Genomic DNA, 14,443 nt, shown 5'->3' on the forward strand with positions numbered 1-14,443 from the left:
CATTAAAATCACCAGCCACTAGGAGTGCAGCCTCTGGATAAGCATTTTCTTGCTAGCTTATGGCCTTATACAGCTCGTTGAGTGTGGTCTTAGTGCCAGCATCAGTTTGTGGTGGTAAGTAGACAGCTACGAAAAATCTAAATACATTCTTGGTAAATAGTATGGTCTACAGCTTATCATGAGGTATTCTAACTCGGGCAAGCAGAACCTTGAGAATTCCTTAATATATAGATTGTGCACCAGCTGTTAAGCAGAACAGAACGGCAGTGTCTTTAGTTATGTATAGAAATAAACAGCTAGATTTATATTTTCCATGTCCTTGTTCAGCCAAGACTCGTGGAAATCTAGGATATGATATGAATAGCTGGTTCTTCAGACATCGCTGATAGGATAGTGTCAAACGGCACTCGTCCAGTTTATTTTCCAGTGATTGCACGTTCGCCAATAGAACGGAGGGTAGAAGCGGTTGATCCACTCGCCCTCGTAGTCTCGTCAGGTATCCCCGCACGCTGGCTTTTAATGCTGACTCTTCCTTTTTCGAGTGTCGGGGATTTGGGCCTGGTCCGGGTTGAGCAGTATGTCCTTCGCCACAGACTCATTGAAATCGAGGTTAGTGATCACTGTTCGTCATTCTTGTCTAACCGCTCCCTGTGTGTCGCACGCTAACCACTCCCCGCAACATGCCTCCTCACCATACAGAGGCTAGCCTAGTTGGCTATGCAGCATAGGCTGGGCGAGTAGAGAAAGAGGCGCAAAACAACTTAATTTACCTCTTTTTTCGGCAAGGGAACAGTTTTGGGGGACATCAGCACAATAATCCTGGGAAGTTCAGGGTGAGCGGCAGTAAATTAGCTAGAACAATTTTATTGGCATTTTGATCCTTGTGGAGAGAAAAATCCCTGCTTCGGGCCCAAGGGGGTGGAAATATATAATGGGAATTTAGATAAATACGCTGTGCAAACACTACAGACCATTAGCTTTGTGAATAAAAACCAGACGGGAGAACAAAACACAGTAAATATCCTCTTAGGTAAACATGGAGGGAGACCTGACTGACTGGTATTGACTGGCTGGTACAGACTGGGGGGAACACAGTAAATATCCTCTTATGTAAACATGGAGGGAGACCTGACTGACTGGTATTGACTGGCTGGTACAGACTGGGGGGAACACAGTAAATATCCTCTTATGTAAACATGGAGGGAGACCTGACTGACTGGTATTGACTGGCTGGTACAGACTGGCTGCCTGGAACTGATTTGTTTGTTTGGTGAGGGCCTGGTTAGAAATATAGAATGTTATTGTAGAATGTTTATTTATTTGTTTTGCTCCTTTGCACCCCATTATTTTTAGTTCTACATTGCACATTCTTCCACTGCAAATCTACCTTTCCAGTGTTTTACTTGCTATATTGTATTTACTTTGCCACCATGGCCTTTTTTTGCCTTTACCTCCTTTATCTCACCTCATTTGCTCACGTCGTATAGAGACTTGTTTCGACTGTATGTTTGTTTTACTCCATGTGTAACTCTGTGTCGTTGTATGTGTCGAACTGCTTTGCTTTATCTTGGCCAGGTCGTAATTGTAAATGAGAACTTGTTCTCAACTTGCCTACCTGGTTAAATAAAGGTGAAATAAAATAAAATGAAAATTGTTTTGGCTGTTGCTGATCTATAGAAGACAATGCCATTGTTTTGGCTGTTGCTGATCTATAGAAGACAATGCCATTGTTTTGGCTGTTGCTGATCTATAGAAGACAATGCCATTGTTTTGGCTGTTGCTGATCTATAGAAGACAATGCCATTGTTTTGGCTGTTGCTGATCTATAGAAGACAATGCCATTGTTTTGGCTGTTGCTGATCTATAGAAGACAATGCCATTGTTTTGGCTGTTGCTGATCTATAGAAGACAATGCCATTGTTTTGGCTGTTGCTGATCTATAGAAGACAATGCCATTGTTTTGGCTGTTGCTGATCTATAGAAGACAATGCCATTGTTTTGGCTGTTGCTGATCTATAGAAGAGAAGACAATGCCATTGTTTTGGCTGTTGCTGATCTATAGAAGACAATGCCATTGTTTTGGCTGTTGCTGATCTATAGAAGACAATGCCATTGTTTTGGCTGTTGCTGATCTATAGAAGACAATGCCATTGTTTTGGCTGTTGCTGATCTATAGAAGACAATGCCATTGTTTTGACCGTTGCTGATCTATAGAAGACAATGCCATTGTTTTGACCGACTGATCTATAGAAGACAATGCCATTGTTTTGACCGACTGATCTATAGAAGACAATGCCATTGTTTTGACCGACTGATCTATAGAAGACAATGCCATTGTTTTGACCGACTGATCTATAGAAGACAATGCCATTGTTTTGACCGACTGATAAACAGACTACCTGCCTTTCTACCCATCTTTCCGTCCGTCCGGCCATCTTCCTGCCTGTCTGTATCAGTCAATATCAATGTGTCTATCTTTTTTTTACTCACTGGAGTGGACCTGCAGGCTGCAGAAGGAGCAGGAGATCAGCGGGCTGGTGCAGTCTTCTCCCGTGTGGGAGTTGGAGGGCAGCGGCTCCGTGTTGTCCGGCCCGGCGCTGAAGCACATCTCTGGGACCAGCGGGTGGGTGCGGCTGCCGCAGCCGGGAGTGTGGTTGAGGGCGCTGGGGCTGTCAGACAGGTACAGAGAGTCCTTCTGGGGCTGGATGAAACAGGGGAAGGAGGTTACATAACGTCCGGGGCTGGGGGAAAACACGTCCGGGGGGGAAAAGGAAGGTTACATAACGTCCGGGGCTGGGTGAAACAGGGGAAGGAGGTTACATAACGTCCGGGGCTGGATGAAACAGGGGAAGGAGGTTACATAACTTCTGGGGCTGGATGAAACAGGGGAAGGAGGTTACATAACTTCTGGGGCTGGATGAAACAGGGGAAGGAGGTTACATAACTTCTGGGGCTGGATGAAACAGGGGAAGGAGGTTACATAACTTCTGGGGCTGGATGAAACGGGGGAAGGAGGTTACATAACTTCTGGGGCTGGATGAAACGGGGGAAGGAGGTTACATAACTTCTGGGGCTGGATGAAACAGGGAAGGAGGTTACATAACTTCTGGGGCTGGATGAAACAGGGGAAGGAGGTTACATAACTTCTGGGGCTGGATGAAACAGGGGAAGGACAGGGGAAGGAGGTTACATAACTTCTGGGGCTGGATGAAACAGGGAAGGAGGTTACATAACTTCTGGGGCTGGATGAAACAGGGGAAGGAGGTTACATAACTTCTGGGGCTGGATGAAACAGGGGAAGGAGGTTACATAACTTCTGGGGCTGGATGAAACAGGGGAAGGAGGTTACATAACTTCTGGGGCTGGATGAAACAGGGGAAGGAGGTTACATAACTTCTGGGGCTGGATGAAACAGGGGAAGGAGGTTACATAACTTCTGGGGCTGGATGAAACAGGGAAGGAGGTTACATAACTTGGGGCTGGATGAAACAGGGAAGGAGGTTACATAACTTCTGGGGCTGGATGAAACAGGGGAAGGAGGTTACATAACTTCTGGGGCTGGATGAAACAGGGAAGGAGGTTACATAACTTGGGGCTGGGGCTGGATGAAACAGGGGAAGGAGGTTACATAACTTCTGGGGCTGGATGAAACAGGGGAAGGAGGTTACATAACTTCTGGGGCTGGATGAAACAGGGGAAGGAGGTTACATAACTTCTGGGGCTGGATGAAACAGGGGAAGGTTACATAACTTCTGGGGCTTCTGGGCCTGGATGAAACAGGGGAAGGAGGTTACATAACGTCCGGGGCTGGATGAAACAGGGGAAGGAGGTTACATAACTTCTGGGGCTGGATGAAACAGGGGAAGGAGGTTACATAACTTCTGGGGCTGGATGAAACAGGGGAAGGTTACACTGGGTGGAGTTTAGAGCCGTCACATTTCCCCCCAAAATCTATATTGAACACGGGAGCGAAACCCAAAAATTTGTCCAAATTACATTCATCTGAAAGAACCCATCAAAAGTCTTAGTCAAAACTGATGGCAGTCAAAGTTGGTGGTCTAGTGGCCTGGTCTAGTGGCCTGAAGCCTCTATGTCTACTAGTATGTTCATGTTCATCTCTGTTCATTCATGCATCTGTTGCCCACTTAGCATATGCAGCATGGTTAACATGACTCTCTGTAATCTGCAGACTCAGCCCTGTGTCCAAGACCACTGTTGTCCGATTGTAACGTTCACTGTGGCATGGAGACATGTTATAATATATACAGTACCCCCTACCTGTGTCCATGGTTTGCTACCCCCTACCTGTGTCCATGGTTTGCTACCCCTTACCTGTGTCCATGGTTTGCTACCCCCTACCTGTGTCCATGGTTTGTCCTACCCCCTACCTGTGTCCATGGTTTGCTACCCCTACCTGTGTCCATGGTTTGCTACCCCCTACCTGTGTCCATGGTTTGCTACCCCCTACCTGTGTCCATGGTTTGCTACCCCTACCTGTGTCCATGGTTTGCTACCCCTACCTGTGTCCACCCCCTACCTGTGTCCATGGTTTGCTACCCCCTACCTGTGTCCATGGTTTGCTACCCCCTACCTGTGTCCCCCCTACCTGTGTCCATGGTTTGCTACCTGTGTCCATGGTTTGCCCCCTACCTGTGTCCATGGTTTGCTACCCCCTACCTGTGTCCATGGTTTGCTACCCCCCCTACCTGTGTCCATGGTTTGCTACCCCCTACCTGTGTCCATGGTTTGCTACCCCCTACCTGTGTCCATGGTTTGCTACCCCCTACCTGTGTCCATGGTTTGCTACCCCCTGTACCTGTGTCCATGTCCATGGTTTGCTACCTGTGTCCATGGTTTGCTACCCCCTACCTGTGTCCATGGTTTGCTACCCCCTACCTGTGTCCATGGTTTGCTACCCCCTACCTGTGTCCATGGTTTGCTACCCCCTACCTGTGTCCATGGTTTGCTACCCCTACCTGTGTCCATGGTTTGCTACCCCCTACCTCCATGGTTTGTCCATGGTTTGCTACCTGTGTCCCCTACCTGTGTCCATGGTTTGCTACCCCCCCTGTGTCCATGGTTTGTCCATGGTGGTTTGCTACCCCCTACCTGTGTCCATGGTTTGCTACCCCCTACCTGTGTCCATGGTTTGCTACCCCCTACCTGTGTCCATGGTTTGCTACCCCCTACCTGTGTCCATGGTTTGCTACCCCCTACCTGTGTCCATGGTTTGCTACCCCCTACCTGTGTCCATGGTTTGCTACCCCCTACCTGTGTCCACCCCCTACCTGTGTCCATGGTTTGCTACCTGTGTCCCCCTACCTGTGTCCATGGTTTGCTACCCCCTACCTGTGTCCATGGTTTGCTACCCCTACCTGTGTCCATGGTTTGCTACCCCCTACCTGTGTCCATGGTTTGCTACCCCCCTGTACCTGTTTGTCCATGGTTTGCTACCCCCTACCCCTACCTGTGTCCATGGTTTGCTACCCCCTACCTGTGTCCATGGTTGCTGCTACCTGTGTCCCCCTACCTGTGTCCATGGTTTGCTACCCCCTACCTGTGTCCATGTCCATGGTGTGTACCCCCTACCTGTGTCCATGGTTTGCTACCCCCTACCTGTGTCCATGGCTACCCCCCTACCTGTGTCCATGGTTTGCCCCTACCTGTGTCCATGGTTTGTACCCCCTACCTGTGTCCATGGTTTGTACCCTACCTGTGTCCATGGTTTGTACCCTACCTGTGTCCATGGTTTGTACCCTACCTGTGTGTATGGTTTGTACCCTACCTGTGTGTATGGTTTGTACCCTACCTGTGTGTATGGTTTGTACCCTACCTGTGTGTATGGTTTGTACCCTACCTGTGTGTATGGTTTGTACCCTACCTGTGTGTATGGTTTGTACCCTACCTGTGTGTATGGTTTGTACCCTACCTGTGTGTATGGGCAGAACAGAGTGCATACGGCACAGTAGGGTTCCAGGGTGGCCACGGCCGCGTTGAAACTCTTCTCAGCCAGGATGTTAGGAGTGCGGTTCTGCCACAAGTGGCCCGCCTTCTTCACATGGCCATCCAGTGGCAAAGGGGAGAACAGCTCTGGTTAGGGAGAAAGGGGAAAACAGCTCTGGTTAGGGAGAAAGGGGAGAACAGCTCTGGTTAAGGAGAAAGGGGAGAACAGCTCTGGTTAGGGAGAAAGGGGCAAACACACACGTCAGATCAGTCTAGATATACACAGAATGCGCATACAAGCAAGAATATAGGCTGTATCGGGATAGCGGCTGTATCGGGATAGCGGCTGTATCGGGCCTGCAATGCATGTAGCACAAGAGCCAGAGGAATCCGCAATAGTGTGTTAGACCAGAACAGAGAGAATACAGACTGTGCTACAACGTTATCCCCTCAGAACCAACCTTCATCGCTGGACATTTCCTGCTTGACGATGGATAGCGGAGAGCGCATAGGCGGCTTGCTGAGGGGGTGCCGGCGACTCTTCTTCACCTCCACCTTAATCTTCAACTGCTTAGAGTAGTACGATGACTGCTGAGGAACCCCAAAAATTAATGAGCAAAACCCTTTGAATAAACATCTTCCACCTCTGATAATTAGTCCCTCTGTATAAGAGCATCTAAATGAATAACATCTACAATGTTCAAACGGAGGCGTTGATAACCTGTGTTTGAAGCTTGAAGCTAGTGTTTCGGTTGTTCCACGCTTCAGGGTGAAGTTTCACACAGATCTAGGGGCAGCTTCCTCTACACCAGGTATTCCCACAGATCTAGGGGCAGCTTCCTCTACACCAGGTATTCCCACAGATCTAGGGGCAGCTTCCTCTACACCAGGTATTCCCACAGATCTAGGGGCAGCTTCCTCTACACCAGGTATTCCCACAGATCTAGGGGCAGCTTCCTCTACACCAGGTATTCCCACAGATCTAGGGGCAGCTTCCTCTACACCAGGTATTCCCAAACTGGGGTGTGTACATTTGTTTTTTTCTCTCTCGCCTGAGTAACCTCATTTCACTGCCAAAAATTAAATTAAACCATCTAGTGTTCAGTGAAATAACAACACAATGTCAAATACAGGTAGCCTCGTCAAATAATTAACATCAATTCACATTAATTAACTGTTACTCTCTCGCATGAATTCCACTAATGGTCCGTATGTAGCCAAACGTAGCTGCTGCTCATGTTGGTATCTGTACTGATGGCGTAAAAGCCATGACAGGGAGACATAGTGGAGTGGTAACGCGCGTGCAAGCAGTTGCTCCCGACGACACTTGGGTACTCTGCAGCATCCACCAAGAGGCTCTAGCTGAACTTGTGTATTTTCTGCAATGATATGAGCAGTGACCATGTAACACTTTTACAACATACAGAAGTGTGCTGGTTATCAAGGGGCCAAGCATTGAAACGTTTTTTTGAATTGAGAGACGAGCTTAAAGGTTTCTTTACTGACCATAATTTTCACTTGTCTGACCACTTGCATGATGATGAGTTTCTCACAAGACTGTCCTGTCTGGGTGATGTTTTTTCTCACCTGAATGATCTGAATCTAGGATTACAGAGACTCTCCACATCTATATTCAATGTCCGGGACAAAATTGAGGCTACGATTAAGAAGTTGGAGATCTTCTCTGTCTGTATTAACAAGGGACAACACACAGGGCTTTCCATCATTGTATGTTTTTTGTGTGCAAATGAACTCAAGCTTACGGACAATGTCAAATATGGTATAGTGAAGCACCTGAGTGAGTTGGGTGTGCAATTACACAGGCACTTTCCCAAAACGGATGGCACAAACAACTGGATTCGTTATCTCTTTCATGCCCTGCCTCTAGTCCACTTAACAATATCTGAACAAGAGAGCCTGATCGAAATGGCAACAAGCGGTTCTGTGAAAATCTGATTTAATCAGAAGCCACTGCCAGATTTCTGGATTGGGCTGTTCTCAGAGTATCCTGCCTTGGTAAATCACGCTGTTAAGACACTGATGCCCTTTAAAACCACGTCCCTATGTGAGAGTGGATTCTCTGCCCTCACTAGCATAAACTAAATACAGGCACAGACTGTGTGGAAAATGATTTAAGACAGACTCTCTCCAATACAACCTAACATTGCAGAGTTATGTGCATCCTTTCAAGCACACCCTTCTCATTAAGCTGAGGTGAGTTATTCACAATTTCCGATGAACAAATACAGTTTTATATGTAAAATGGTTAAATAAAGAGCAAAATTATTGATTATTATTATATATTTATTTGTGTCCTGGTCCTATAAGAGCTCTTTGTCACTTCCCACGAGCCGGGTTGTGACAAAACCTGGTTCTCACTCCAACCCTGTTCCTGGAGAGCTACCCTCCTGTAGGTTCTCACTCCATCAACCAGGTTCAGCTCATCAACCAGCTAATTATTAGAATCAGGTGTGCTAGATTAGGGTTGGAGAGAGAACCTACTGGATGGTAGCTCTCTAGGAACAGGGTTAGAGAGAGAACCTACAGGAGGGTAGCTCTCCAGGAACAGGGTTGAGAGAGAACCTACTGGATGGTAGCTCTCCAGGAACAGGGTTGGTGAGAGAACCTACAGGAGGGTAGCTCTCTAGGAACAGGGTTGGAAAGAGAACCTACTGGATGGTAGCTCTCCAGGAACAGGGTTGGTGAGAGAACCTACAGGAGGGTAGCTCTCCAGGAACAGGGTTGAGAGAGAACCTACTGGATGGTAGCTCTCCAGGAACAGGGTTGGTGAGAGAACCTACAGGAGGGTAGCTCTCTAGGAACAGGGTTGGAAAGAGAACCTACTGGATGGTAGCTCTCCAGGAACAGGGTTGGTGAGAGAACCTACAGGAGGGTAGCTCTCCAGGAACAGGGTTGGTGAGAGAACCTACAGGAGGGTAGCTCTCCAGGAACAGGGTTGGGGAGCCCTGGTCTAGAGGCAATTTCATCCTACACCTTGTTCCAGCACTGCTCACCTGCTGCATGCCTTTCACATCAAGCCTGCCCTCTGCTGGTATTTCCGTGTCATTGCTGCCTTGGGGCTCCTTTGGTGTCTGGGGCATGTTGAATGTGGCAAACTTCTCAAACGCTGCTTGGAAGGAATTTATAGGGGCCAGCGGCAGGGTAGGTTGTTGTTGCTTCTTCTTCTTCTTCTTCTTCTTCTTTTTCTTCTCTCCATTCGCCGTCAAGTGCTGTGGGTCTGCCTGGGGGTCGTGTACTGGGTGAGAGAAATAAAAGGGAAATGTGGAACCTCCCAATTCAAAAAGGTACAAAAATAATAATAATAAGTGTCATAATATCTCTGTACCACTTGTTGGTTCTAATAGCCATTTCTTCTGATACCCATTTGATCTGGTACCTTGCGATATCATGTAGCTCACGTCTAACTCACTTTGGAAGATTGAAACTGGGATATCAATAAAACTCCTTCATTAACTGAAATTGAAATTGAATTTCATCCAATGCCGCAGCCAACTGGTGCCTTGTGAACCCCCCCCCCTCAGTCTGACCTCCCCCTCTTCACCCTAACGACCTCCTCCTGGCGCTCTCATTCTCGGCCTCTCCTCCTGCCTCATTCCTAAACCTAACAGTAGCGAGGACAATGCAAAACTAATCCCTACTGAGCCCTACACTGACCTCTTGTGGCCTTGGCGGCAACGGCTTCCTGCCTCTCTCGGTCCTGCCTCTCCCGTTCTTCCCTCTCCTGGTCCTCTCTCTCCATGGCCTCCAGGGTCTGAAACGCCTCCCGGGCCATCCTCTCCTCCCTCTCCTGGCGCCGCTGGGCCTCTCGCTCCTCCACCTGACGCTGGTACTCGGCGGCATCCATCTCGATGCCTTCCTCCGCCAGAACCTTGACCTCCTCCAGTTTCAGCCGCCGCAGCTGCTCCTTCTTCTGTAAAGCTCTGGGGACGGAGGGATGGGGCAAATGGGGACATGAGGGAATGACACTTACAGTACTTCACTTGTATTAACACTTAACTCAGTACCTCGCTCTTTTACCTGTATATTACTGTTCAAGTTTCCCCTGTAAAACATTCATGCTTTTAAAAGAGACAAAGAAAGAGAAAAAGATGGGATAGATAAAAATGTAGGACCAAAGAGTGAGAGACCTGAAAGTGAGAGACACTGGGGAGAGTGAAAGGGGAGAGAGCCAGAGCCTGGTTCCTCTCTAGGTTTCTTCCTAGGTTTTGGCCTTTCTAGGGAGTTTTTCCAAGCCACCGTGCTTCTACACCTGCATTGCTTGCTGTTTGGGGTTTTAGGCTGGGTTTCTGTACAGCACTTTGAGATATCAGCTGAAGTACAAAGGGCTATATAAATACATTTTATTGATTGATTGATTGAGAGGGGAGAGAGGGGGCAGTGTGACTAGCTACACCAATTGGAACACAACCAGAAGCATGGCTGACACTGTTACACAATAACATTATACACACACACACACAATCCATGTCTCAATTGTCTCAAGGCTTAAAAATCCTTTAACCCGTCTCCTCCCCTTCATCTACACTGATTGCAGTGGATTTAACAAGTGACATCAGTAAGGGATCATAGATTTCACCTGGATTCACCTGGTCAGTCTATGTCATAGAAAGAGCAGGTGTTCCTAATGTTTTGTACAGTCAGTGTATATTTATATCTTGGTAGTGTATGTGGTAAGCATGTAGGTATACATGTATCAGGTAGTATGGGGAGGACATATACAATTATACTCTTGGACAATGATGCCTTTCATCTTGACCTTGACGGGTCGATGAAATTCAAATTGTAAAGCAATTGTACTGTCATGTCCCTTTCTCCCCCTGACCTCTGAAGCAGTTTCTGGCGGTAGGTGACCCGGTTGGCCCTCCAGTGCTCCAGCTCAGGGCTGGTCAGGGTGGTGGGTCGCTGGTGGTCCAGCACCATGCCGTCCTTGCCCTGTTTCCACTGGACGTAGCGCTCCGGCTGCAGGCAGCGGACAAACACGTCCATGGAGATCTTCACCATGTCCTTACGACATGTACACTGACCGAGAGGAGAGAGAGAGGGCAGTGTGAGTACACACACATATATCAGGTCCTGGGGCTCTGTTCACAAACACAAACAGACCCCACAGAGCCCCAGCACAGCAACACAATTAGACCCAACCAAATCATCAGAAAACAAAAAGATAATTACTTGACACATTGGAAAGGATTTACAAAAAAACTGAGCAAACTAGAATGCTATTTGGCCCTAAACAGAGAGTACACAGTGGCAGAATACCTGACCACTGTGACTGACCCAAAATGAAAGAAAGCTTTTGACTATGTACAAACTCAGTGAGCATAGCCTTGCTATTGAGAAAGGCTGTCGAAGGCAGACATGGCTCTCAAGAGAAGACAGGCTATGTGCTCACTGCCCAAAAAATGAGGTGGAAACCGAGCTGCACTTCCTAACCTCCTGCCATATGTATGACCATATTAGAGACACATATTTCCCTCAGATTACACAGACCCACAAAGAATTAGAAAACAAACACAATTTTGATAAACTCCCATATTTATTGGCACTAGGGGGAGAGAGAGAGAGAGAGAGAAGTATGAGTATATCATAGTACACTGGGGGGAGAGAGAGAGAGCAGTGGGAGTATATCACAGTACACTGGGGAGGGGAGAGAGCAGTGTGAGTATATCATAGTACACTGAGGAGGGGAGAGAGAGCAGTGGGAGTATATCATAGTACACTGGGGGGGGAGAGAGCAGTGTGAGTATATCATAGTACACTGAGGAGGGGAGAGAGCAGTGTGAGTATATCATAGTACACTGAGGAGGGGAGAGAGCAGTGTGAGTATATCATAGTACACTGAGGAGGGGAGAGAGCAGTGTGAGTATATCATAGTACACTGAGGAGGGGAGAGAGCAGTGTGAGTATATCACAGTACACTGAGGAGGGGAGAGAGCAGTGTGAGTATATCATAGTACACTGAGGAGGGGGAGAGCAGTGTGAGTATATCATAGTACACTGAGGAGGGGGAGAGCAGTGTGAGTATATCATAGTACACTGAGGAGGGGAGAGAGCAGTGTGAGTATATCATAGTACACTGAGGGGGAGAGAGAGCAGTGTGAGTATATCACAGTACACTGAGGGGGAGAGAGAGCAGTGTGAGTATATCATAGTACACTGAGGGGGAGAGAGAGCAGTGTGAGTATATCATAGTACACTGAGGAGAGAGAGAGAGAGACACTGAGGAGAGAGCAGTGTGAGTATATCATAGTACACTGAGAGAGAGAGAGAGCAGTGTGAGTATATCACAGTACACTGAGGGGGGAGAGAGCAGAGTATATCATAGTACACTGAGGAGGGAGAGAGCAGTGTGAGTATATCATAGTACACTGGGGAGGGGGGAGAGAGCAGTGTGAGTATATCATAGTACACTGAGGAGGGGAGAGAGCAGTGTGAGTATATCATAGTACACTGAGGAGGGGAGAGAGCAGTGTGAGTATATCATAGTACACTGAGGGGGGGGAGGGCAGAGAGTACACTGAGGGGAGAGAGAGCAGTGTGAGTATATCACAGTACACTGGGGGGGGAGAGAGGGAGAGAGAGCAGTGTGAGTATATCACAGTACACTGGGGAGGAGAGAGAGGGAGGAGAGAGCAGTGTGAGTATATCACAGTACACTGGGGGAGAGAGAGCAGTGTGAGTATATCACAGTACACTGAGGAGGGAGAGAGCAGTGTGAGTATATCACAGTACACTGAGGAGGGGAGAGAGCAGTGTGAGTATATCATAGTACACTGAGGAGGGGAGAGAGCAGTGTGAGTATATCACAGTACACTGAGGAGGGGGAGAGAGCAGTGTGAGTATATCATAGTACACTGAGGAGGGGGGGAGAGAGCAGTGTGAGTATATCACAGTACACTGGGGAGTGTGGTATATCATAGTACACTGAGAGGGAGAGAGAGCAGTGTGAGTATATCACAGTACACTGAGGAGGGGAGAGAGCAGTGTGAGTATATCACAGTACACTGGGGAGGGAGAGAGAGGGAGAGAGAGCAGTGTGAGTATATCACAGTACACTGGGGAGGGAGAGAGCAGTGTGAGTATATCACAGTACACTGGGGAGGGGAGAGAGCAGTGTGAGTATATCATAGTAAACTGAGGAGGGGAGAGAGCAGTGTGAGTATATCACCGTACACTGGGGAGGGGAGAGAGCCGTGTGAGTATATCACAGTACACTGAGGAGGGGAGAGAGCCGTGTGAGTATATCACAGTACACTGAGGAGGGGAGAGAGCAGTGTGAGTATATCACAGTACACTGAGGAGGGGAGAGAGCCGTGTGAGTATATCACAGTACACTGAGGAGGGGAGAGAGCCGTGTGAGTATATCACAGTACACTGAGGAGGGGAGAGAGCAGTGTGAGTATATCATAGTACACTGAGGAGGGGGGGAGTGGAGAGAGTACACTGGGGAGAGAGAGCAGTGTGAGTATATCACAGTACACTGAGGGGGGGAGAGAGCCGTGTGAGTATATCACAGTACACTGAGGTGGGGGAGAGAGCCGTGTGAGTATATCACAGTACACTGAGGAGGGGAGAGAGCCGTGTGAGTATATCACAGTACACTGGAGGGGGAGAGAGCCGTGTGAGTATATCACAGTACACTGGGGGAGAGAGAGCAGTGTGAGTATATCACAGTACACTGGGGAGGGGAGAGAGCAGTGTGAGTATATCACAGTACACTGAGGACTGGGGGGGGAGAGAGCTGTGAGTATATCACAGTACACTGAGGGGGGAGAGAGCCGTGTGAGTATATCACAGTACACTGAGGGGGGAGAGAGCAGTGTGAGTATATCACCGTACACTGGGGAGGGAGAGAGTATATCACAGTACACTGGGGGGGAGAGAGAGCAGTGTGAGTATATCACAGTACACTGAGGAGGGGAGAGAGCAGTGTGAGTATATCACAGTACACTGAGGAGGGGAGAGAGCCGTGTGAGTATATCACAGTACACTGAGGAGGGGAGAGAGCCGTGTGAGTATATCACAGTACACGGGGGTGGGGGCAGTTTGACTAGATACACGTACACTGAGGAGGGAGAGGAGAAAGAGGAGAGAGAGGATAAAGTGGGGGGAGAGAGAGAGAGAAAATAGGGGAAATGGAAAGAGAGCAAGAGAAGATGAAAATAAAAACTAATTTTCTTTCTGTGCCCCGGTTGGTGTGTATTACATTTCTGTATTACATTTCTGACTTATTTCCTGAGCTGTGCTGAGAGGCCTTATGTTCAATTACTGGGAACATTCTTCAGGCACGCTGCGCCTCAGACGGAGCCAGGCAGAACAAGTGGAGGAGACAGATCGAGAGCAAGAGAGAAACAGAGAGGTGAAGTACTACAGGGGGGTTTAGTAATAACATCAACAACAAGAGAAAGCCCCTCCCACCGCAAACCAATATCCACACACTACATCTCATCTAGGCAGCACTTGAGGGACGGAATTAAGT

The 14,443-nt window shown here is 48.1% G+C and overlaps 1 protein-coding gene across 5 annotated transcripts in view; it reads right to left on the reverse strand.

Annotated features, from left to right (window-relative positions):
* The window catches only part of LOC112252020 (lysine-specific demethylase 4B-like), an 85,095-nt gene that overhangs the window by 25,191 nt on the left and 45,461 nt on the right, over positions 1 to 14,443 (reverse strand). For 4 of the 5 annotated variants that reach the window (XM_042322953.1, XM_042322954.1, XM_042322955.1 and 1 more), the window contains exons 9-14: positions 10,787 to 10,983; positions 9,619 to 9,884; positions 8,958 to 9,199; positions 6,405 to 6,534; positions 5,930 to 6,090; positions 2,491 to 2,701 (exon numbers count right to left, since the gene is read on the reverse strand). In XM_042322953.1, the coding sequence (XP_042178887.1) occupies positions 2,491 to 2,701; positions 5,930 to 6,090; positions 6,405 to 6,534; positions 8,958 to 9,199; positions 9,619 to 9,884; positions 10,787 to 10,983 (1,207 nt within the window). The remainder of the gene's footprint in view (positions 1 to 2,490; positions 2,702 to 5,929; positions 6,091 to 6,404; positions 6,535 to 8,957; positions 9,200 to 9,618; positions 9,885 to 10,786; positions 10,984 to 14,443) is intronic. The other variant, XM_042322952.1, reaches the window with a different exon arrangement.

Source organism: Oncorhynchus tshawytscha, linkage group LG06, assembly GCF_018296145.1.
Source record: "Oncorhynchus tshawytscha isolate Ot180627B linkage group LG06, Otsh_v2.0, whole genome shotgun sequence".
Classification (NCBI taxonomy): domain Eukaryota; kingdom Metazoa; phylum Chordata; class Actinopteri; order Salmoniformes; family Salmonidae; genus Oncorhynchus; species Oncorhynchus tshawytscha.